Here is a 24629-nt window from a genome sequence, read left to right as displayed (position 1 = left end):
ACATTCAGGTGGAACGAGCCAAGTATAGGATCAAATCCTCACGCTTTCTTCAGGTTTTCAATAACAAGGGAGGTTTTTCTGTATCCACTTACACTTTGTAACGGAATTGTGTGCGGTATTCTTTATTCTTGATTAAACTCATAAGTGGAATAGTTGTATTAAGTATTTACTTGTATTCATCTTTTTGAAATTGTGATAATTTTCTTTTTAGCGTCTGGAATCAACCAATTTATAGTGTAACCTTGTCTCTCAAACACAAAAGGGTTCCGCTTATGCTAAAAGCATAGAAAAGAAACAAAATAGGAATGCTGCATATTCTGAACTCTCTTTTTCTTTAGTTCTGTTTCTGCAAGGAGCTGTGGCTTGAAATTCATTTGTGCAATCCATTTTTTAAAAAAAATATTGATCAATTATAACAGTCACAGTTCCAGTATACCAACTCCTAGCAATTCTACAAGAAGAATTCATCTTCAAATTATGTTGAAACTTTAGTGAGGATGATTAAGTTGTGAGATATCCAGTAAATCATCTGAGGTGCAAATACATCCCAAACGACAACACGGCATCACAAACACTATCCAAAAAGTGTAGAAACTTTCATGAAGTGAAAAGATTTTCAACATCAAGCAGCCACGTTACTGCTGTGAATGTTCTCTTTAATGATAATTACCTTGCATGTAATAATTACATAACCCATCGTAGATAGCAACGCCGAGCACCTTCTCCAGACCATAACACAATGCGGATCAAAGAAATAGTCTTTAGTAGAGAATCAGAAGTAAGGCAAACTGAAATGTCGGCTGGCAAATTAATGTAGGCATTGCTTTAAGTTGAAAAACTAGAGGCTTAGAAGTACACCATAACCTCATCTGATATTAAACAAAATTTAACTGTTTCCAACGCAAAATGCACCTCCCAGTCTAATACTTTAACCAGCACAATAGCCCTATACAAATTGCTAGCCTTATACAAATTGCAGTAGGATGCAATATTAGTTTTGCAAAAACCTCTCCGACTTGATAAATAGTGACATCCAAGTTTACACAGGTATCATTCTCAACATTCATCTACACAGTATCTCATATGCACCTGAAGATCTAGAAAGACCCCCTACATCCACAAGAAAACCTGCAAAAACAATAAGATGAATGATCTGATGATATAAACAAAGGGATCTATAATAATAATTGCATTTCAAGACCAACCAGAACCTCAAGCTTCTCCTCCTCTCAGACAGAGTTTAATACCGATCACGACGTCTGCTGTGAGATAAAAAGAAAGGGGGAAAAAAATTAGAATCTTGTTGAGATAAATGTTGATAAAACTAAACTAAAACATGATCATTATGCCCATATTTTTATTTTCAACTGGGAGTCTCTTATGTTTACTATAACATCGATAAACAAACTTGTCTGCTCTGAGATTAAGATTTTCGAGATAACAAAGGATCACAGGAGACAAGATGCAGGAGAGGAACAGTGGGAGACAGGGCAGAAGCTGATCAACAAGCCTAGACAGTTAAGATTGCAGAAACAGTACATAAAGATGCACACCAAATCTAGATAGGTAACAAACATTGTAATGGGCATGAAATGAGGTAACAAAAACTCATTCTTTCATCTAAACTCTTAGTGTTCAGGTATAATGTACAAGGCAGCTAGTAAAAAACAAGTTGAAAATGTAAAACTTAATCAGTAAAAAGTAACCAGAAAATGCACAAGTTAACCAGTAAACGTATTAAGTAACCAAAAAACTTAAAAGGTAACCACAAAACATGAATCGTAACCACAAAATGTGACTGGTTATTTTTTCTACATATCGCGATGGCGGTTTTCTCCTTCATCCTCCAACTTCCACCCTCATCTTTCACCACTTCCTGTGTCTCCAACTTCCACCATACCTTTTCTCTCCTCTTTTCCCAATCTCCTCTCCTCCTCTCCTCCCATCTCCCCTATCACATGTTCCTCTTTCACTGTTTTCCTTCTCCGTCAAGATGCTAATGGCATAGGAGGAGGAGATGTGCAAGTCAGAGAAAGGAAGGAGCGTGAAGGAGGGGTGTAGAGGAGGAAAGAGCGGGGAGGAGTGTGAGATGAAGAAGGAAGAAGGGTACAGAGAAGAAGCTCAAGAGGACATAGACAAGGAGCTTGGAAAAGAGGAGCAGAGCAGGATTGAGGTATCTTTGGTGAAGGCATTTTTCACTGATAACTAATGTAGCAAGGAATAAGATCGGCTTAAAACAACTTGGTTAGAAGATGTTAAGAAGATATGACAATGGTTGGAAGACTAGGAAGAGCAGGATTCATGTGGCCAGCCCCAAAAATTGGGATAAAGGCTCTTTCTTGTTGTTACACAGCTACCCTGTTATACTTGCCATACCCATTTCCTGAGACATGCTATATGACAAGACTGCTCCATTGCTCCAGCATCAGCACCATATCCACTTAGAAATACAAAAATGGAGAACACGTGATGATGGGCAACGCTGGATATTCATTGGAAATCAAGGAAGAAATTTATGCATGATATTGTGTTTTAGTATAAGCAGTAAAATTCATCAAATCTATACAATAGATCAACAAAGAACTACTATGTGGTGGGAATCTAAATAAAGAATTATTTGGGCACACAGTTAAGACAGATTAGTAAATACAAGAAAGAAAGAATTCATTATATTTGCATAGTATGTTTGAATTAGTTGAAATTATCAGATAAAAAGTGAACCAGAAAAAAGACATAATTAATTGCATGTTAGCATCCAAAGATCAAGACTCACAAAGCGCAGAAAATATTTATATCCATTCAAAATTTGGTTACCAGACTCATTTCTCAAGACCCGTCTCTAGATTTAAGTTCGATGTCATAAAAAGTAACCACCTAATGTAGACAATGGAATTCCTAAACATAACATTTAAAGAGTTTGCTAAGTGCCAAAATGAATTAAAATATTGCTATATAAATATATTTGCAACACTACCTGTGACGATCATAATCTCTAGTGCGGTCCCTTGATCGAGAACGTGATCTATACCGGCTCCTTGAATCGTAACTGTGAGATCGATCTCTATCCTTTTCACCGCCTCTATCACTGTAGCGATCATGATCTCTGCTATGGCGATCATAATCCCTTCCCCTTTCTCGACTATTACCTCTATATCGGTCTCTACTTGATGCTCTGTCTCTGCTCTGACTTCGCTCTACTGACCTATATCATCAGAATATTTACACTCCATGTTTATGAAAGTTTTGCAAAGGATTAAAGGTGGGATAACTGGCAGCACACATGAATTGAACTGGCTGATTGAAGAGGGTACCTTCTTTCATCCATTGATCGTTCTCTCTTGCGGCTTTTAATTCTCTCCTCCTGACAAAAGCATAAACTATTAACATTATATTCTAAAAACCCCATTATTACAGTAATACTTCAAAAACAATGGCAAACTCTTTAAAGGCTGTGTGCCTATGTAGCACTGAACAAACGTTTAAACAAAGAAATTACTTGCATAGAAAGTTAAAGCACAATAATTGATAATAAAGAATAACCAAACTATTTTATTTTCTATATCAAACATGCCCATGTACCATTTTATCGAAACGGAAAGTGTGGGGTAGGAGGGTTTAAGAGATAACAAAAATGTGCATGCACACACATTGCCACTAACTTGTAAATATGTATTTGTTAGTACCACATGAAACAATGTACAGACTTCAGAGTACCAAGGGAAACTTGCAAACTTTTACCTGCATTTCTGATAATTTCTCCCGAATTTGCATATAGCCCAAGTGAAGCTTCCCTCCAAAATGGTCTGCCAGACGGCGATCACTGTATACCACAGAACAATCAGAATAACTTGTTCACTTAAAAAAACATAATATGTTCTTAAAACCTCCTAAAGGATTAGTTAATGCATTGTGACACCAAAACTTCTAGCAATTAATCCACAAGTATAAAACAAAAACAAAAAACACGCACATTCTTTAGCTGCAAAAGTTTTCCTCGTAAAACTGGGCCCAAAATCCTGCCGGTGACAAGGAGGTATGATGAGCCAGTCAAAAGCTGAAGTTGAAACCCCAAATACTAGTCTTTCTGTTGCGCATGGAATCTCGTGTACTTTAACCAAAACTATAGGATGGGAAGTATAATTATTTTACCTGTCATAAACACTCAAGAATGCTCCACATATGTCACAAACCCGTAATTTCTGATCAGTCTGCAAATGAATTGGAAAAAAAGAATTAATGCTATAAGACACCAATAATATACAACTAATATAACCACCAATTAGACAACCCCGTCATTTTCTCTATGAACTTAGCAAACAAACATCCTGAAAATGAGAAGTACTAATCTGTTCCCTCAGAAATCTTACAATTTTAACCTATTGCACACAACTTGTTACCTATAGCTAAAGAAGAAAATATTGCCTAAACATTCACTTGTTACCTATAGCTAAAGAAGAAAATATTGCCTAAACATTCTTTCCTCCTGCTGCAAACATGTTAGAGAACAAGCATATACAAACTACTTTACCACTATTTTTGGTAAGTTTGCTTTTGTTTCCTACAAAGTTGTTATTTGTCTCCTCAAGCCTTCAATTTCTGCCTTCAACTAATTCTATACAAAGAAAGCATACTTAATTATATTAACTTTCCATGGTGTGAAGCCCACATAAGTGAGCAAGGGTGGTTTAATAGGGCAGGACACTCCTAAACAAATGCATTATATCCTTGCTATACATATATCACAATGAGCCTATGAAGAAAATATGGCACAACCTTGATTTAAATACAAAATGGAAATGTTTGGACTAGTTGAAGAGTGAGATCAATACACAAAATACCAACATCGATAAAAGTGCAAGCTTCAAAGTTTTCTTTCTTTTCTGAATTCCTAATGAAAGTTATTTGGCTTGAGACTAACTCTATAATAAACTACTAGATCAACTTTAAACTTACAATTCGCACATCGGCAGCGGTATACTTTGAAGGGTCTTGAACTGGCTCAGGTCGTGCACTTAACTGCATATAGAAATTGTAGAAAATGTCATGCCCAAGCAACGTAAAGGATCTTAAAAGTCCTACGGATTTATAATGTAACTACAGATAACATTGGATATATTAGAGCTCAATCCTTAACAAAATATTAACAGCATAACTGTTAGCCCAATGAGTCGAATCATAGAACTTGAAAAGGAATACAACCTTTCTAAGAGCTTCGGCCTCTTCCAAAGCTTTTTGGGCCTCGTCTATCATACCTTTTTCACCTGCTCAAAAAAATAAATCCATCAGTAACAACAGTAATGCCTCATTGAGAGAGAACAGAAAGTGTATGCAGAATTATAGCAAGTATAATGAACGGTAACATACAAGCTTTGTGTTGAAAAATATCCCTTTAGAAGTCGAGAAGCAACATTAAGAAGAAACAACAGAAATCTTTTGCTCAAATACTCTTCTGCTGGATACCAAGCATATACCATTATATTTATGGGTAACAAGCAGAATAAACATGACTCTGTAAAGTCTATATTATTCATACACAATGTAAATGTCTGGGGTAATCAGATGTGAAGTCTTGAACATCAATAACCAGGCTGATACCAGGAAACCACAATCCTAAACCAACATACTAGTAGTTAATTAAGTTCATGACCTATACAAGGAGAATTTACTTCACGCTCAAGTAACTCCAGGGTAGAGGCCTATTGTACCTAACTAGAAGCTGACACCAATATCATTAAAATAACTAGCAGCTTGACACACAGTCAAGATATCAACTCCAATAAATTTTCTGAAATTCAGTGCAGATTTGGTAAAAGAAAATAAGATAAATTCAAAAGAAGAACAAAGTGAGGACTCAAACTGACAAATAATCATGGTTTACCAAGCAACCACCAATCTATACAAAGAAATTATTGAACCAATAGAGCAATAGTTACCAAAAAAGACTTAAGTACAGAGCATCACTTAATATCTAGATGCACATACCAAGATCTTCTGCCTTCTTCAGCTTCTCATTAATCATTTCTTGTGTACGAGGATCTGGAAGAACAAGAGCTGGCAAAGGTGCTAATTGAGGATTATGAAGTTGTGGTAAAGAAGCTCTATCTTTGTTAAAAGCATCAAGAAGAAGCATCGACTGCAGCAAGGATGCAAACAGAGTTGTCTCACTTAAACAAGAGCAGTACAAGTTAACCAGTCAAAACACACAAGTGAGGAACATGTAATTGTCAAGCATTACCTGCTTATCAGCTCTTTTGGCCCTCAACTCTTCTAGATCTTCAATGGCCCGAATTTTATTGTCTGTTTTCCCTTCCAAATCTGGGGGAAAAAAATTATTTGTCGAGGTATAGTCAACTTTAGTAGTTTTCAGGTCAAAAATTGTTGAACTCACCACAAAGATGCTGCAACAGAATGTCGGGACACATGCAATAAGGCCCATAACGAGCAGGCTCAAACAAATGATCAGCTTAGCCTTGCACTAAACTTATTCCATATCGCAAGAATTCATTACCTTTTGTGGACATAAAGGGTGGTAGATTATATAATCAACTTCACAATACAAATATTGCTAGAAAGTAGACAAGATAAAGCAATAGTTTCACAAAGTCAAAAAGGTTGAAGAGAAACTCATGAAAATGAGTTTAGAAATGAGTGTGTTGAAATGAAGATGACATAGGCATGCCTAATAAACAAAAGAGAAAGCTCAAAAGTAGAGAACCATGGTGTAAAATACATTCGAAGGATGACAAACCAAGCAAACAAATTTTCTTGTTAGCAACACAGAAATGATTGGGTCAATAAATCATGGTAACATCATCATATACCACATACTAAGAGAAACCCCCTGGGTATCAATTGGCAGCTACTGAGATTTCCTTTTTTTGTTTTGTTACCAATTGAAATAAGTAAAAAATAATATGACAATGACGTTTATATGAAGAGTCATGCATAAACAATTGACTTTTGAATTTCTATACATATTAATTATTTATTGATTTGCTCCCCAATCTACCTTTTCTTTCTGATTCTCTCATTAATTGCATTATGTTCCAAAGTAAAAAGTTCTCCAATTATTTTTAACAATGTTTTTAATTTACAGTATAACCTTTAGACTGAAAGCAATATACAACTATCAAATCATAATATTACCATATAATTGCTACAACAATAATATAATACTAAGTTCCATGCATTTCACAGGAGAAAATATAGTTCTAAAAAAACAAACCCTTAAGACTTAAGAGGGTCGGCAAACCAGGATTTATGAGTAACTAGTTGGGTTAATCATCACAGATTATGACAAAATATGATCGTGGAAAAAAAAATTAAACTTGCATAGCGTATTCATGATTTTCATGAGCTACTTAGTTGAATAAAAGTGGTTTCTTATGATATAATGTCCACAATCTCCTTGATTTAAATAAATTATGTAAAACGAATGCTGAAGTTTATTTATGACTTTACATGTGAACTTATGAATGTTTTCCATTTGCCTGCCACATTAAAGGAGCTCATGTGCCCAGGATGATTTAGGATGCATATTTTGCTCATTTGAACAGGACATGCTGCCTCAACATTCAAGACATCTTGATTCTTGATCACAATAATAAAAGATCTCTCTGTTGTATTTTTTACAAAAATACATTGCAGTGACAACCAAAAACAGGCACAAAAAGGGAGGGAGGAAGGGGCTGTAAAAGAAATAGCTGTTCAGAATTGGAACAGTCTAAGAGGTCATGAAGGATTTTACCCCAAGCACAAAATATGAAGTGCATAACGCTCAATAACGTAATGAGATATTGCATGTGAACAACAAACTGCCCTACTTATTCATCAGAGAGAACAAAAATATAAATTTAGAGGCCAAGAAAATACCAAATACATCAACTTCTCTCAATTTCTCCCTGATCTGTTTCGATAACTCTGTGATTTCAGGTGACTGTATTTTCAAAATGAAAAGTGTTAGCATAAAATAATGTAAGTAATTTAACTCAAAATAATAATACATAAGGGTGACAAAATACCACAAATACCTGGGTAACTTCGGATACAGATATCGCAACAGCAGCCTTAGCATCTGCCTCCTCCAGACGCTTAACGGCTCTTTGAATTTTCCTTTCACACTCCCCAATCAGTCTTTCAATCTCATCCTCTAATTCTCTGTCAAAATTATGAACACCTTTTGCTTTGGATTCTTCATATCTATTAACTGTTCAGGAAGAACAGCATGCTCCACAAAAGTAAAGAAATAGTTACTGCACAATAAGGAATCATTAGGGGAGCATGCAGGCACAATTCTGAAACTAGCACCTTCTTATACTTTAGTTCAGCAAGGTTTCAACGATACCTTTCACGAAAACAAATGGAGAAATTATGTAGAAAGTGTAACTAAAATGGACTGTCAAGACCAAATTCAAGTAGGCCTGAAAGGGACAATTATAACCTTTGGACCTAAAAGGAAAAGTTTCAATCATACAAGAAAGATACTCATGGGCCTGCTAATGCAATCACCAGTTATCCCCATATTGTGTAAGCAAAATCTCAACAAATTTCATAGTCATGGCCTCATAGGTTGGGCTGAATGTATCCACAAATTTCATCTGATCAGTGAGTGTACAGGTGTGAAGCAGGTTAGTTACTTTAACATCTATCATTCCATGCACCACACACAGCTAAAAACACATGCTTCCCAATTACCTAATCAATTGCAATGAAGCAGTATCAAGAACTGAACACATACATTCTAGCTCGTGTTTACGTTTGTGGGTATGTCAAATAGAGCTTGATGTATAATAACAAGCATAAGTCAATGGACCTAGACAATTCTTCTCCATGTGATTTAATCAAAGATAGTGTGATACAGATTTGCAAAAGTTATGTGCTATCAATACAAAAATTATATGCTCAATAATCCTCCAATAAGTTCTCACCACACTCCATGGCCCAAACAAGCAATGGAAAAAAAATGGAGACAATCGAAATAAAGTGCTAGCAGTAAGAGAAGGCATGCATAATTGCATAGTGCTCAAGTCAATCTCCATAGGGGGAGCCACATTGATCTCAGCTTGGGCACAACCCAAGCTGAAGATAACATTCTTTTTTAATTAATATATAGGCCTTAGTTACCAATTGCATGTAAAATCTTTGCATAAGCTCAGGACTTAAAAGTGATTTAATCTACTCGGGGCTGTATCTATCTTTGCCCAAATAATATCAAACCGAAAGTTGTGCATTGAAAGATAAATAATGAAAGGTCAAATTTTAATCTCCTATATAGGCCACTCGCGTTATTTAATTCAAAACAAATTCCTTAAAAAATCAAATATGAAAAAAAAAGGTTTTTTGGGGGGTGAGGCACAAAACAATCTCAATGATATCTGAATTGGGAAATTCCGAGTTCAAAGGTATAAGTGGTCTGTTTATTCAGTTGGATCATCATTTATTTGTCAACTATTAGAAAGATAATGTCTACAGTAATTTTACATATGAAACAAGGACAAATGCTTCTAAATTGGTTATAAAAAACAGTGAAAGAGTCCACTTCCTCAATCACAACCATCTATTACTTAGTAGGACATTGCAATTCATTCCAAATTTGATGTTTACTACATTGTCCTTGATTTGCACCCGCTTCCACTTTTCACTTAAGACAAGTTACAAAATTCACTCACTAATACATGGTTGACATTGAGATTGTGGACTCCGGCGCTCCGCACTATTTTTAGGAGGTGGAAAAGATGATGAATTCTTAAAAATAAGGTGGGTTTAACTGTAATTTATTTTTAGTAAAAAACTGTAATCACTCTTCTAAGTAATGCTTTAATAACAACAAGTAGAAAGCCTTATCTCAGATTTTTGGAGTCGGCTACATGGACCCCACTCTGCCATCAAGCTTCGTAGAGGGTTATCTCCTTTACCATATGCTTCTCTACAGCCTCCGTCCAAGTTCTCTTATGCCTCATCACTTCTCCTAAGTGGTGCACTTTAGTAATATTTACATCGAAAAACCTTTTACTATTACACCTTGCTTGGATGGAAGTTAAAGTGAAATTTCAATTTCACCTTGTTTGGGAGTTTTTCTGAGGGGTTAGAGGATGCAATGGAAGGTTAAATTTCCTTCTATTTTCCTCCCCTCCAATTTGGGGGGTAGATGATGGAATGGAAACCAATGTAAAATTTTACAATATGATAAGACAATTTTACCCTTATGACATTAAAATCAATGGCTAAGATATACTCACATCCAATATGTAAGGGTATTTATGTAACTTTATACATATTCATTTCACTTCCCTCCTCTTTATTAGAACTCCCCAACAAGGTAAAACTCCCAAACAACATTTTATCTTTTCACTTCCATTCCCTACCTTTCCTTTCTAATTGTGCCTTCCCTAGTTAAAATTTTCAACTCCACCCTAATAAATCTTCCTTTCTTATTTCATCCTATATAGTATAATAATCAATAAACAATTTAACAGACAAAAAAACATGAATTTTTACAAAAATTCTCATCAAACAGCAGAAAAATCATCTAGATACATATTTTTCCATAACTAGCTGTACACATCTAGAAATCACTACAGCAAAAAATGCCAATTTCTCGTAATAAAAATAAAGGATACTCCTTTCTCAGCTGCAAAGAGTGCACCTTTGAGCAAGGACCAAGATCCATTTTCTAATGACAACAAAAAACAAAACAACAGCATCAGCAATTCTCTCAAAAAAAAGAAACTAGGGTTTACAGTAAAAAGACAACAGCTAGGGTTTAAAGATCGTGACCGTTAGCTGGAAGAGATCGTGGGGGCAAAGCCCGGCCAAGAACAGACGGCAGACGTCACGGTCGTAGTACTTGCGGTTAACCTCCGTCACGTCGCCGTTGCGGTTGGCTCCCATGAGAGCATCGAGCTGCTTTCTAATGGCGTCCATTTCTAGGGTTAGGGTTTTGACGGCTAGAGGCGAGCAGACAGCGGTTTTTGGAGGAGGACGATGAGGATCGGGGCTGTGAATTGAGAGGAGGTATCGAGAATTTCTCGATGTTGCGAGCGATACTGAAGAGACACTTTGTAGGTTGATTTGCATATTTATCCCCTAAACTTTATTTATTCTGTGCTGGGTATAGATGACGGGTTTTTTTACCTATTTGCACCCGACAATTGCATTTGCAAATGTCACCCTCTGCATCTTTATATTTGCTATTCTATCTAATCAACCGCTTCGAGTCAAACCGAAATAAAGTTTTGAACAAAGATTGTGCAAACTAAAGTAAGTTTTCCGGAGATGCCAAACACACCCATTTGATTTAGTTGTGGAAAAGTGTAATGGGAAACTATGAGAAACAGGTAAGATAAAAATTAGAAATACATGGAAGTATTCTGTAAACATAACTTTTCGAGCGTATACTCACTTCATGCGGTCGAAGCGTAGACTCACTTCATGCGGTCGAATTAGAATTGTCGTCTACAAAAGCCACAGGTCCACATATATGTAAAAGTCTAAATCAGGTCGCATATTAAACTCAATTGTCTAAGTTTTACGGAAAAAAATAAAAAGTACTTCAAATTGAAGGTATGAAAGTTCAACGGTTTGAAATAGTGAGATACCAAATGAGCAAAAGTAAATTTTAAAACACCAAAGTTCAGGATGGGTGAAACTTTAGCATATGAAATAGGCAAAAATAAACTTTGAAATGTTAAAAGTTCAAAATAAGCCAACATGCCTTTTTCCTAAAAACCACCTTATAAATAGGATAATTATATGAAAATACCCTTTCATTTTTAATTTATATATAGACCACATTTAAAACCTTTAAAGTGAGTTTTTATTGCAGCCAACTACCTTCTAGTCAAATTTTCACAAAAAACAGAAAATAAGTTTTTAAGTTCAAGTTCAAGCTATGTGTGCTATATTCTCACAAATACCTAAACACTAAAAAAATGAGTCACATACATGTGAGTTTTTCAAGGGTAATTTTGGGATTTTAGTGAAAATTGGACTAAAAGATGGTTGATTGCAACAAAAACTTACTTCAAATGTGATTTATGAATAAATTGGAAAATAAAAAGCGGTTTTTGTATACATGTCCTAAAAAGTAAAAACTCTTTTTAATAGGGTTTCTTTTTAAAAAAAACTAGCCAATTAATCCATATTATCCCACAACTAGTTTGGCTCGTGCTCACACAGATGAGTCTTACATGTAGAATAAATAATATGGAGTGGGTAGTGGGAACTGAATTCACATCATTAACTTTGAAGGGTATGAATCTTTTTTTAAATCCGATTTTAGTCTCTAAAGGTCTCTTCTTCAATTATATACATGTGCTTCTAAATTAAATTGAACATAATTTTCTTATTTTTTTTATATGTGCTAATTTTTTTATGGATATGAGCACACAAACAAATTATATTAATGGTTTATAGCATATGAATTATAGAAGATTAGATAATCTGAATTGGAGCTTTTTCTTCAAATGGTTTGAAATTTAAAAGAAATTCAAAATAAGATGGAGGATGCCTTTTGTCTCAAAATATAAAGTTCAGAGTTAGATAGTTTAACCACCAGCCTCTCCTTTACAATATTCCCCGTTATTTACATGATATATAATATACAATATTCTAAGAGGAAAAGAGAAAAAGAAAAAGTTGACTTGTCGAATGAGCGAATGGTAAATTTTTTAGTTCAAAATTTCAAAATTTCAAAATTCAAATTAGACAGTTTTACCATCAGTATTTTCTTCGTAATATTTCTCCTTTCTTATAGAATTTATAAAATAAAAATGGATATAACAAAAGTCGGCACTCCATATATGATCACAACACAAGAAATATCTCTTTGATGTAGGAACTGTAAAAATTGTGGTAGCTAGCGAGGTCATCTTACGTTGACATTTTATTATAAAAACTTTTGTGATTTGGTATGAACTAAAGAGCACATCGAGTTAAACCTTGCAATATGACACAATCCAATACAACATCGCTTACGTGAGATATAAGGCTTTTCACATATTAATTTAAACATAATAATCTCATACTTAAATCTCAATATTGTGATGCTTACGTTAGAATTTTAACTTAATTAAAAAAGTATATATGATTTTAAAATATCCATAAAATATCTTAAGAATTAAAATATTTATTTCTAAAATAATCTTAAGAACTCATTATAATTTTAATCTACTTATTAGAAAAAAATACATGAAGCAAGGAGAAATGAAGATAATATATTGGGTAATTTGTGTAAATAATTTAATTATTTTTTGGATTGATGAGAATATTTTTTTGCAATGGAAATTTTTTTTATAGATATTTATATGTTATATGTTTTTTATAGTGTATTGTATTCTATTAATATTTTAAAGAGAGGTACGAGTGAACCAATAACCCCTTTTTATAAAAATTAGTATAAACATGATATGAAATCAATAAATAACAAAAAAAATGATAAATTCACTAATAATATTTTAAGAGGAAGACTAATTCATCAGGTTTAAATATTATTTTGACACATGCATAATTTTGGATCTCGAAAATAAAGCAGATATCTTAGAAAATCCCTCTCAACATTTTAATTGAGAAAAATTCACTAAAGTTTGGGCATATTATATATAAACCCACTCAACTTTTAAAATTAGAGAAAATCTCCAATTACATAGTCTGTTAAAAACCCCCCTAATCTTTCACACATTTCTCACTAAACCCTCCGAAATCACTTTAAAATATAAAATAACTAAATATTTTTTTAGAAATCAACACATTTAATTACAAAAAACCTCAATTGATAAAAACAACTATTTTCAATTTATGATATTTTCCCCCTCTTTCTCTTCTCGTTCTCTTATCCTAAAAAATTAGAGTAATTTTTTATGTTTAAAGGGAGAGAAAAGTTCATGACAATTTCTTGAATTTTCGAACTTGAGGGGTTATTTATAATATGCCCAAACTTGAGGAAGTTTCTCAAACCAAAATAGTTGTGGGGGATTTTTTGAGGCACACCCCTTATTTCAGAGTGGTTAAGACTGTTAAGTGAGAAAATTTTAAGACATTATATTATATTTTCCGTAGTTATTGGGGGGTATCTACAATATACTCAAACTTGAGGGGGGGTTTCTCAAATAAAATAGTTGAGGATGTTTTCTAAAATTAATCCATAATTATATGTAGAGAGTTGTTTTACATAATTTTCTAATATCTATATTTAAAATATATAATTACGAGATTTTTTGGTGATTGATAAGTTTTAATTTGATGAGAATTTGTAGGTAAATATAAGATTGAGGGTTTACGTATCAATCTTATGATATGACACTTGTGAGCTTTTATGTGACGTATCAATTTTCGGGTGCATTTTGAAATTTCACCAATCTCGGATACAGTTGTTTGCTCGGGCTTCGGATTCAGTTCAAACCGCATCCGCTACAACCAGCAGCCATCTCCTCTCTCTCTCTCTCTCTCTCTCATAAACCAAGATGGCGATGATCTCTCTCCGAAAACCCCTCCTCCTCTCTCTCCTCCTTTTCACTTACCTCCTCTCCTCCCCCGCCGCCGCCGCCTCCAATCATCATTAGAAGAATACATGGAGGAACTTGACATTCTTTCGAGCTTGATAATCCTAGGAACAATTTGCTGTGGATGTGCATTCTTATTGTTGTATATTTTTGTATATGATGTAGATGTCATACCAATTGTCCTACTCAAATTGTCTCATTATCCCATTTTACCTCATTTTATCCCACTCAAATTATCTAAATTGGTAAATTTACCCCATTAGGGCAATTAACCCAATTTGCACCAAAATACCCCCGCACCCCAAATGAATAACCCATTCGCTACAACGAGCAGTCATCTCCTCTCTCCCTCCTCCTTTTCACTTACCTCCTCTCCTCCCCCTCCGCCGCCTTCGAATCCGACGAGCTCATCCAAAACGACGACGAGTTCGAAGGCGTACAGCGATCTCATCCCGATCTCGACTCCCTAAACCCTAACCCTAACCCTAACCCTAGCCTCTCTCCCCCAATCCGTCGCAAGCCCGATCTCGAATCGTCTTCCTCATCCTTCTCCTCTGAATCGAAGTCGATCCAGTTCAGCCTCGAGCACTCGCTTGCTGGCGATGGTGATGGATTCTCTCCCGCTGGAACCTTTACTGCTCGCCTCAAGTCCTGGAGCCATGGCGGCCAGGTTATGATCTCCACGAGCTAACCAACTTCTTGATTTTTTTTCCTCCGAATAAATTGAGTCATTTTGTGTTTTTACTGTAGTAGATTCTTAGCGAGCTGAGGTTAAATCTTATAAAATCTACCTACAGATTCTTTATTAATTTGTAAGATCAAATTGAGCATTCAAACCACTTGAGGATTCAAATCAATATTTTCCAGTTCAAATTTGGATTTTAGACTGTCTGATGTGCAACATTTTTTCTAAAACATGTTAATTAAAAATAATTTTTTTTTCATGTTATTCTTGCTCTTAATGTGTTTTATGCCTTTTTGACACCACGAGTCATAGAGAAATATTACCTAAAGAAACTTGTAAAGTGAGGTTTGGTTTTGTTTTGTTTTTTTGAGTGTAGACTCTCACTAAGCTGAGGTTTTCGAGGAATGCACTGACTGGGGCGGAGAAGGAAGCTTTTGAGGTTTGTTTGGTCGTTTCTTTTGGTGTCTATGTTTTGTTGTGAGTTAAGAAGTTTTGATTTTGATGGGTTTGGGTTGACTGCAGAGGCTGTTGAAGGAGGATGGTTTCTATACGATTAGAGTGCCAGCTAATGTTTTGAATCCTCCTGGAAAAGAATATGTTGTTTCATCTGTTAGAGCTGTAAGTTGATGTTGTATTTTAGTATCTTTGATTTCTCTTGCTCATGAGCCTTAAATCCGTCTTTGTTATGCAAGTTGCAATCTGGTTTGTTATCATTCATATTGAAAAGGGTCAATGACTAATGCACTTGACATGGGTGAGGGCGAGGTAGGCCTTGATATACAAAGAATGAAAGAACTAATTGCAAATATAAGGCATAAAATTTTGTAGCTTTTTATATTCACTTCTTTTGTATTTGTAGCTTTACAGTCATTATACAGTGAAACAACATAGTGTTTATCAAGGCTATGGTAGGCATTGGTATAGGAAGAACTGACTGTCAATAGAAGGTATAAACTTTGTAGCTTTTCATATTCGACTCCTTTGAACACACTGTTTTACCTCACTTCAACATCCTTGTCTACTTGATCTTTGAACACACTATTCTATCTCACTTCTTTCGTGTCCACTATGTGTCGGTGTTTGTTTTCCTTTCTATGCTTCAGATGGGAAGATAAGCATTTGAAAAGGAAACATATAGAATATATCTCATCTAGAAACCTGAAGCACATGATTCAAGATCTCTATTATTCTGTTTTCCTTTAGTTTCCTACTCCTTTCAATCAAGGTTGGGATGCATGTGTGAAGAAAGCTAGATGTGGGATTAATCATATCGTGAGGAAGTTGTTCTCTTCTTTGTTGATTTTTTTTTATATCTTTGTTGGCCTGCACTTCGACTCACCATACCACAAGGCACAGGGGTCCAATTCCGTGCCCGTTGCCTCCTGCATTGAGGGAGGGAGGTTATACATCGAACAACATAACGTGTAACAAATGTTCTGTTGTTGTCACCTAGAAAATGAAGTATGCTTGACAAGATGCGGCACACTTCATTCCCATTTGTTTTCTCTCTTCAACTCTTGCTTTGGAGTTATCAAAACTCTAAATATATTACTAATGATCCTAACTTGCATGCCCTTATGCATCTCATTGTATACAAATCACTGGAAAATAGATAATGGATGTTTCAGTTTTTTATTATTGGACATTACATTTATTCAACAATCCAATGAATGAACTTGAATGAAAATTTTAGGAAGCAGCTATAAAACAGGTCATGGTTTACTAACTACGAGTCAAAATGTTGGATAATCAAGAACATGCCTAAACAATGAGGGCAGTGGAAATGACTTATTGTGGATATTTTATAAGAAAACAGGAGTGTTCGTGAGCAATTTGTAACTTGTTTAAGTTGGGCATAAGAAGGAAAGTGAATCAGGAATTGAGGTTTTGTTTGGACATGTGCAAAAAATAATAATGGGATACACCGATTATAGGGTTATTTTTAATGGGAAACTAGGATTATGAAATATCCTTATAGTTTTTAGATTAGGATGAAACTTGGGAAGTGTAAGTTCAGATTTTGCAGCTGTTGAAATGTAACTAACAAGGTGCAAGAGTAGAGCTTTATGAAGGAAAGGATTCCTGACTTTGGCACCAAATGTTTAGATAAAGGCTTTGTTGTTGTAATTGTTGTCTTGTGGAATTTATGGAGGGAACAATTAAATGTTCATTTCCCATAGTCATGTTTCTTTGATCAACCCTAACATGTCATGCCATCGTTCTTCCATGTGCATCCTTGTTCATGATGCTCTAGTTGAATTGCATCTACCCATACTCTAAAATTAAAGTCAACAAATTTTTTTATAATGTGCTGTTGTTTGTTGGAGCCTGCAGAAGTACTGTTGGAGCCTGCAGAAGTATTTCAGTTTGTGTCTCAGATTTTATCAACCAATGGTTTGATTGGAGAAGATAATGTCAGGGAAGCAAAATATTACATGTAACAGATTTGAGGCGCAAGGGGTGCAAAAGAGAGGACTCTCTCTCCCTAAAAGGCAGACAGGATACGTTACCACCTTTCTAATAAAGAAATGAAAAAGAACAAATGAATAAGGAAGTCAGATTTTATCTTAGCAGTATGAAAACAAGAAACACCATTGTACATATTAGTTTTATATTTAGTGAAAAAACACACTTTTGCTTTTCATTTTTAATATTCAATATTTATGTTAAAGCTACAATTTCCAATTTCCAGCATGCATTTCAATACTGCGTTATACGTTTCTGACCCGTGTTTGCTGTTTATCTCAGAGATGTCTCCCCAGGGACAGCTTGGATGAACAATTTGTTATTCATACGGTAATCTCTAATATGTCAAATACATGCATTTGTGTCCAGAATTTCTTATTAGATTTTTGTGGTAACTTTTTACTCCTATTCCTCGTCATCCTACTATATTTACATTAATCTCATGATGTTTCCTTAAAATTCATCACTTAGAAATTTCTCATCCCAGTGGAAGTTAACGTATGTTGACCCTGAAGATACTTGTGTAGGCATTCCATAAGAGTAAAGAACCAATTTTCTCATGATGCTTAAGTTTGGATTCACAAATCTTGCAGCATCGGGAGTTTCCGTGCCTATAGTCGACCAAGATTGCCGGCCATTTTTAGTATAGACTTGAAGTATCGTTAACATGTTGGCTAAACATGTGAGAAGAGACAAGAACAAGTAGTTCAAAAATAACATGCGGGTCAACAAACATAATGGCATGTGAGGGAACACAGTGCAGTTGACACGTGAGAAGCAGAGGCAGATGCGAACATAAGTGTGAAATAGATGTGTTAATGCATAAGAGAGATAAGAAGAAGCTGACTTAAAAGGGACATTATGATTTTCTCCTATAAACTTAAACTGACTGGAGATGAAAGATAAGGTCAACAAATGATTGCTCTCTTTAAGTACTTCTGGTGACATGAACATTTTAACCCTATACAGTAGACTGGAACTTTCACATGAAGTTTTTTTAAAATATTAACCTGCAGTGTCTCCTTTGCATGTGAATGTTTTTCTTACCGGATCTGTGACTTCAAGTTATAGAAGTGGAGAGAGGGCAAAAAAGAATGATTAAGGAAGAACTTGATGGCATTATGACATACTTATTCTTTATTTCAACAAGTCAGCTATATTTCAGAATGAAAACCATGTAAAATAATTCATCCCTCTTTTATGGTTTCTGTAGGAATATGTCCTGAAAAATTCTAGAACTGTCCTAACTTGATGGGCAATCCACATTAGTAGCAACTTCGTCTGTTCTATTCTGGGAATTTGGGACCTGTCAAATCTCATTTTTCTTATCTGTATATGTCTGAACTAGAATGTCTCAGTTAAAATTTTGTTGATTTGTAAACAATCTAATTCTACCTTGATTATATTCTGAATGAGATCCCATTTTGTTGTGACAACATTTGGATCTTGTATTCTACTTAAGCAGATGATATTAAAATGGAATGATGGGCCAAAAGCTGTGAATATTCTTTGTAAAAGGAAAAAATATTATCTCTAATGTTGATTTATATTATAAATTTAGCCGATCAATGTCATTAACTAGACTCTGATATACTCCTGCTTTCACCAAGTTGGGTTCACCATCTTCCTTGTTGAAGCTTTTGGCAACTGGCACAGTTGCATTTTGTTATTAGTGACTGATTTTGTCATTTGATAATCCTTTCAGTAAGCCATCTATTTCATCTATAGGCACTGCTATTTCCCTCTTTGCAAGCATATATATATGGCAGTAGTAATATTACTGTTTTAGTGAGTGTAATCGTACTGACCCTCTGAACCTATTTCTTTTTAATTATCGGATATTTGGATGTCTGCTGCTTTTGTCCGCTTGATATATTCGAGCATCTTGTTAGTTATCATTGTCAGACATGCTTGTACACTGAGTAATAATACCCTTAGAAATGTCTATTATCTAGTGGCTGATATTTCACTTCGAGTTGCAATGCCATCTATTCTAACTAGTAGATTTAAAATTTTCTCTCTTTGTCATTATGTAATACTTCTTTAGCACACGTATTGTGTTCTTGTAAATATGTTTTGTGGTCTGTTGAACTTTACTTAGTGGACAATATATCTGTAGCCCATGTATTGTAACATTGTAAATATGTTTTGCAGTCTTTTGGACTTTACTTACTGGATTTTTTTTCCTTCGAAGGATGGAGTTAACATTTTGGCTGTGAACTATGGTTCTGCTGGAGCATGCCAATATCCACGAATACTAAAACTTGTAAGTTGTTATTGTGATCCTTTCATAACTTGTGGCTGTGAACATTTTGCAAGTTGTGGTCACCTTTCCTGTGGTCACTAGAAATAATGGTTGAAACTCCCTCCACTTCATACTCTGTGTCCATCACGTGGATCTTTCAGTATCCTGTAATCAGCTACAGCTCTCTTCTTATTTACTTGCTTTACATATTTCAGCCAATCAGGATTCTGCCGTAAGTTCATCTTAAGGAACCAAGATAACTATCTGATTAAAACAACTTACAAGTCGTGTAAATATAATCTCAGCACCCGCATCTCAGAGACTGCTAATCAGAAAAAAGAAACTGAATCAAAACAAAAGGGACTCACAACCAATGAAGAAGAAACTAATTAAAATAGTCTAACTAGTTAAATTTGCATGTATAACATATCTAGGGTTAATTTGGCGAGTCGTAGCCCATTGATTTGATGCATCCCTTTTTTGACCTTGCATTTGGAAAGGACATTTTAGGTTTCAAGTATAAAGGGAAGTGCCAAGAGAAACAAAAGGGGGATTCTGCTATTGTCAAATGAGTCCCATCATGTAAGGTTGCTGAACACTTGGCTCGATACAGGTTTGCCTAGGCTCGATTTGTGTCCGCCTCCCTGCACCTCAACCACTGCTACCGCAGAATTCTTGGAATCTTTGCGGCATTATGAACAGTGTCTCACTGCCTCAATTTGGCTATCTTGTTATGATATGGTTCATGTTTGAAACACACTGACATCATTGAGAGATCTTGATTCTTGCAGAGAAAACTCATTAGCCGATTTGGATAAAAAAGGAATCATCTTAGATTAGATATAATGGGAGGAAAAAGAGAAATTTTGATCCATGGGGTAGAGAAGGAAGGGATCAGTCAGTGTCGGAGACCTTGATAAGGGAGATAAAGAATGAGAAGATTAGTGAGTACACGGGACAAGGAAGAAGTTTGGAAGTGTAAGGTTTTGGATTATCGATGTGTTAAGCATGGGATGCTTCCTGTAACAGTAAATGATTCATACATGGACAAAACAAATATGTAGCTAACAAACAGTTCATGTGCGCACTTCAATTATTGGCCTAAAGGAGCTTGAGCTTGAATTTTGATCTTCATGGTGATTCAATTTTTAGAATCGATTTTAAAATCTTATATGGGCTGATCCCGATCAATCAGGTAAAAAAGCTCAGCCCAAAAACCACCCATTTGCTAATTGGGTTAATAGGTCTAACCAATTGTGAATTTTTGATCCATGCCCATCTGAACCCAGTAACTTCACTTCTGTTGGGTTTGTGGCTTGGATTGAAATTGCCACTTATATACTTGTGTCAGCACTGAAAGCTAGCTTTTTTGTATTTTTCAAATAAAAACCATGGTTCCTCCTTTCTTGTGGTGCCACCCAGCTACCCTTTCTATTTCATCTCCTTTTTAATGGCTCAGTGTCTAGCAACTGGCTAGAGCGTCTGCTAGAAAATTGCACAATCTTTGAAGACATAATTCCTGGGATATATTGTTATTTTTTTATGGTTCATCCGATTCTACTATATCAGCCCTCAAAACATTACCAAGTAAACAAGAATTATCTCTGGAACAAAAGATATTATGCGCTGAGGCCTAAACCAAATATCTCTGCAATCAATAACCTCTCCTGCTGCATCCATGTTGGTTCAGAACCCTCAATCCAGAAACCAACCAACACGCATGTGCGCACGCGCACACACAAGAAAAGAGCCCATGTTTTTCTTTCCACGTTATGATTCTTTGTAGAGGACAGCTGATTTTTTATTACAGATGCTGCTTGATAGAGTAAAATTGGGAGATCAATGGCCAGAATACCATTCAATTGATGTGTAAAGTTTATCACAATTACTATCCCCTCAACCATTGAAACTTCCATTGAGACCTAGAATTGGCTATGGTCCTGTATGAATCGTGTTGGTCAATTGAAAATTTTATGACTTAAAATGGTAATATGAAATGTATTGGAAATACAAAACTTGGCTAGAATTAGATAAAATATTTGTCTGATCTATATAGCATAATTAGTTTTTTTAATTAAGATGAATATCTAATCGCTAACCCCTTGTGCCTCATCTTGATTTCAGCCAACCAAGTGGTCCTTCAATTCATATACGGTGCTAAAGAATAGCGAGCAAGCTCGGAGGTAAGAATGAACATTTCTGAATTAACATTAAGTTTTTTGTCTTTAGTTCAGTTGATCTTGGAACATGATGCATTTGCTAGCCGAGCTGCAAGCTAATTATGTTTATAAATCTGGAGTCAATTTTCACTCTAAATAAAAGAATGTAGAGTTGATTTCCCCCACTTTAATAAGATGCATAGTTGCTAAGTATTTAAGTAGAAGCCTATATCTTCCCCATGTGTTTGGTCAATCAAACTCTTATGTCGGCAATTCTGCAGAACTCCAATGTTTACTGAAGAATTGCTTCAAGCAGAGACTGGAGAGGGAGAAGGCGTAAAACCGCCTGAGAAATCATTTTGGGCCAAATATGTAAGAAATCTTGATTCATTCGTGTACAATATATTGATCTTTTCACACATTAGGATCATGACTATTAAAACCTTTTAATTTATCCTGCAGTGGATGTATTTAATACCTCTTGGGATGATTGTCATGAACGCCGTCACTCAAGCGATGAATATTCCCGATGAACAGGCTGATGCTCAGTCTAATGGCCAGCCGCAAGGAGCTGCACAGAGAGCACCAAGTGCTGCCGCTGTGAGAAGAAGATGATTAGTTGGATCTGGATTGTACTCTACTACAATATATTCAATGGTGCTTGGGCTAAATCCCGAGGATTTTGCCATCATCACCAGCTTGCTTTTTGATATAACTACCTGTATCTTGCTTAATTCACATCTTCTGTAGTATCGTTGAGTAAAGAAAATTATGAATGTTTTCGTTAGTCTTGGAGATGTACGTTGCGCTCGGTGTAGTGAGCGCATCAGATGTATTTGTGTTAGTGAAAAGATGTTAGTTGTGAAACACTTTTCTGACAGTGGATGATATTGTTGATATTCTACCATTTGTGCTATTGTTACTACTTACTAGAGGACCGAATATCTGATGATGATTGAGCAAATAAGCTTGTTTTAATTCAATCTACACCCCACTGCTTGATGAATAAATAGTTCCAATTATCTGGGTTTATAAGTGAGATGCTGGGTCGCTCACAAGAAGCAAGTAATTATTTCCAGTACTCTGATGAGGTTGCTGCGTGTTTTTCATTTTTCAGCCTCTCTGGTCCTTTGTTGTTCATGACGACAATGCTTGCTATATGCTTACTATGTCTTTCTTTCTTTCTTTTTTTTTAAATAATATGAGATGGTTGTAACACCAGCTACGATTTATGCTCGGTTTCTGTAAGATGTACATCTCAAGCCATGAAAGCAGCTATGCTTCGCGTTCGAGTTCTCTAAAAGATCTCTATCTCATAAGAATGAGGAAATGCGTATGGAAACACGCATGCTCTTTTGAGCACATTTATACACAGTCAAAGACCATGGTTAGATTGTTATCCCACTGCTGAATGAATTCTCCCACCACCCTGGGAAAAGTCATAGACATTCTCAGCTTGTAGGTAACAAAACGAATTTGTACAACAGAGGATGAAACATTTTTAAGACCGAAAGGATTATGTTTCTGCAATATTGTTATTCAATAAGGCGAAAACAACGCTTTTTTTGGATCATTCACATAACAACACGAGTTCCCCACAATTGGGAAGAAGATTCAACGATAGAAGAGAAGAAGCAGAAGAAAATAATGTCTGAGAAAAATCCTTGAGCAAACAACATATGTTGAACATAAAACATCAAAGCAAGGAGTTCCCACGCAGTCCAAACACCTGTGCTTCCAGAGTACTAGTCAGATCTACACCCAGAAAGAAGGGGAAAAAAGTTAATTTTCAGCAAAAGATCAAATTATATAATAAAGGAAAGTAACCATGCATTATCCAAAAAAAGAAAAAAAAACTCAATATATAGTTTTTCATTTTAAAAACAATTATTTTACTCTTGACTTATTTTGAAACCAAAGATGTGTGTTTAACTTTTATAAAAGTATGCTAAACTTCTATAGTTCGACATAAACGCTGTAACAATTTTTAAAATGCTATAACAAAGGGATTAGATACTGAATATGGGTTTAAACATTAATCAAGTTGTGTGTTTTGGGTGTTTGAATGATTTTGAAAGCGGGTAGGGTTTGAATATACCAAAGGGTAAGAGAATGAGTTACATTAATTAATAAATAGAAAAGCTTAACATGTATCGACTGCAGGAGGAAAAAGCTTAGAGATACCCAAAGTTTAAGATAATAAAAACTACTTAGCCTATAATTGATCAAGGAAAAGTTTAAGGACATAGAAGGAGACAAATTACCATCTTGCAGTTTAGCATTTTCTTCCATAGACTGCAAACGCAGCTTTAAATCCTTGTTTTCAAAAGTCAAAGCAAAATAGATTTCCTGCAAACGAAAATTTTCTACGCTCAGTGCACAATCAAAACTTCTTAATCTTAAAACAAAATGCTGAAGCATTTTTTTACAATATCGGTCCTTTACATCTTCTATGTTTTGAAATTAGTCCCTCAAATCATTGTTACTATTGGCGTTAGAACATTTTTCATACAATTTCTCTTATTTGAGTAATAACAAACTCTTATTTGTTACTGATGATAGTTGGAGATGATTTA

General features: G+C 35.2%; 2 protein-coding genes across 6 annotated transcripts; one reads left to right on the top strand and one right to left on the bottom strand.

Annotated features, from left to right (window-relative positions):
- Window positions 795-11059, bottom strand: LOC109823984 (putative RNA-binding protein Luc7-like 2). Of its 5 annotated transcripts, none has more exons than XM_020390469.1 (14): window positions 10777-11059; window positions 10620-10672; window positions 8031-8199; window positions 7873-7936; window positions 6236-6315; window positions 5983-6133; window positions 5200-5261; window positions 4954-5016; window positions 4150-4208; window positions 3739-3820; window positions 3312-3361; window positions 2975-3202; window positions 1212-1262; window positions 795-1128 (listed from the first exon to the last, which is right to left on the bottom strand). In XM_020390469.1, the coding sequence occupies exons 1-13, from the start codon at window positions 10921-10923 to the stop codon at window positions 1241-1243; spliced, it is 1230 nt and encodes a 409-aa protein (XP_020246058.1). In that variant the 5' UTR covers window positions 10924-11059; the 3' UTR covers window positions 795-1128; window positions 1212-1240. The 5 variants fall into 5 exon arrangements, 4 of the variants coding, with proteins under 4 accessions (XP_020246058.1, XP_020246057.1, XP_020246060.1 ...); XM_020390468.1 differs by having other exon boundaries at window positions 1206-1262; window positions 10777-10923; XM_020390471.1 differs by having other exon boundaries at window positions 1206-1259; window positions 10777-10923.
- LOC109823220 (ER membrane protein complex subunit 10) lies at window positions 14812-23031 on the top strand (the record flags this gene model as incomplete). The annotated part of the gene is made up of 8 exons (XM_020389507.1): window positions 14812-15168; window positions 15560-15622; window positions 15706-15801; window positions 17932-17979; window positions 19844-19915; window positions 22019-22077; window positions 22335-22425; window positions 22516-23031. Coding segments are annotated over 8 exons (939 nt in total), but the record flags the coding sequence as incomplete, so codon positions are not given.

The sequence above is a fragment of the Asparagus officinalis genome, chromosome 9 (assembly GCF_001876935.1).
Source record: "Asparagus officinalis chromosome 9, Aspof.V1, whole genome shotgun sequence".
Taxonomy (NCBI): Eukaryota; Viridiplantae; Streptophyta; class Magnoliopsida; order Asparagales; family Asparagaceae; genus Asparagus; species Asparagus officinalis.
The sequence above is the reverse complement of the archived record's forward strand: the minus strand, read 5'-3'. Positions and strand labels throughout refer to the sequence as shown.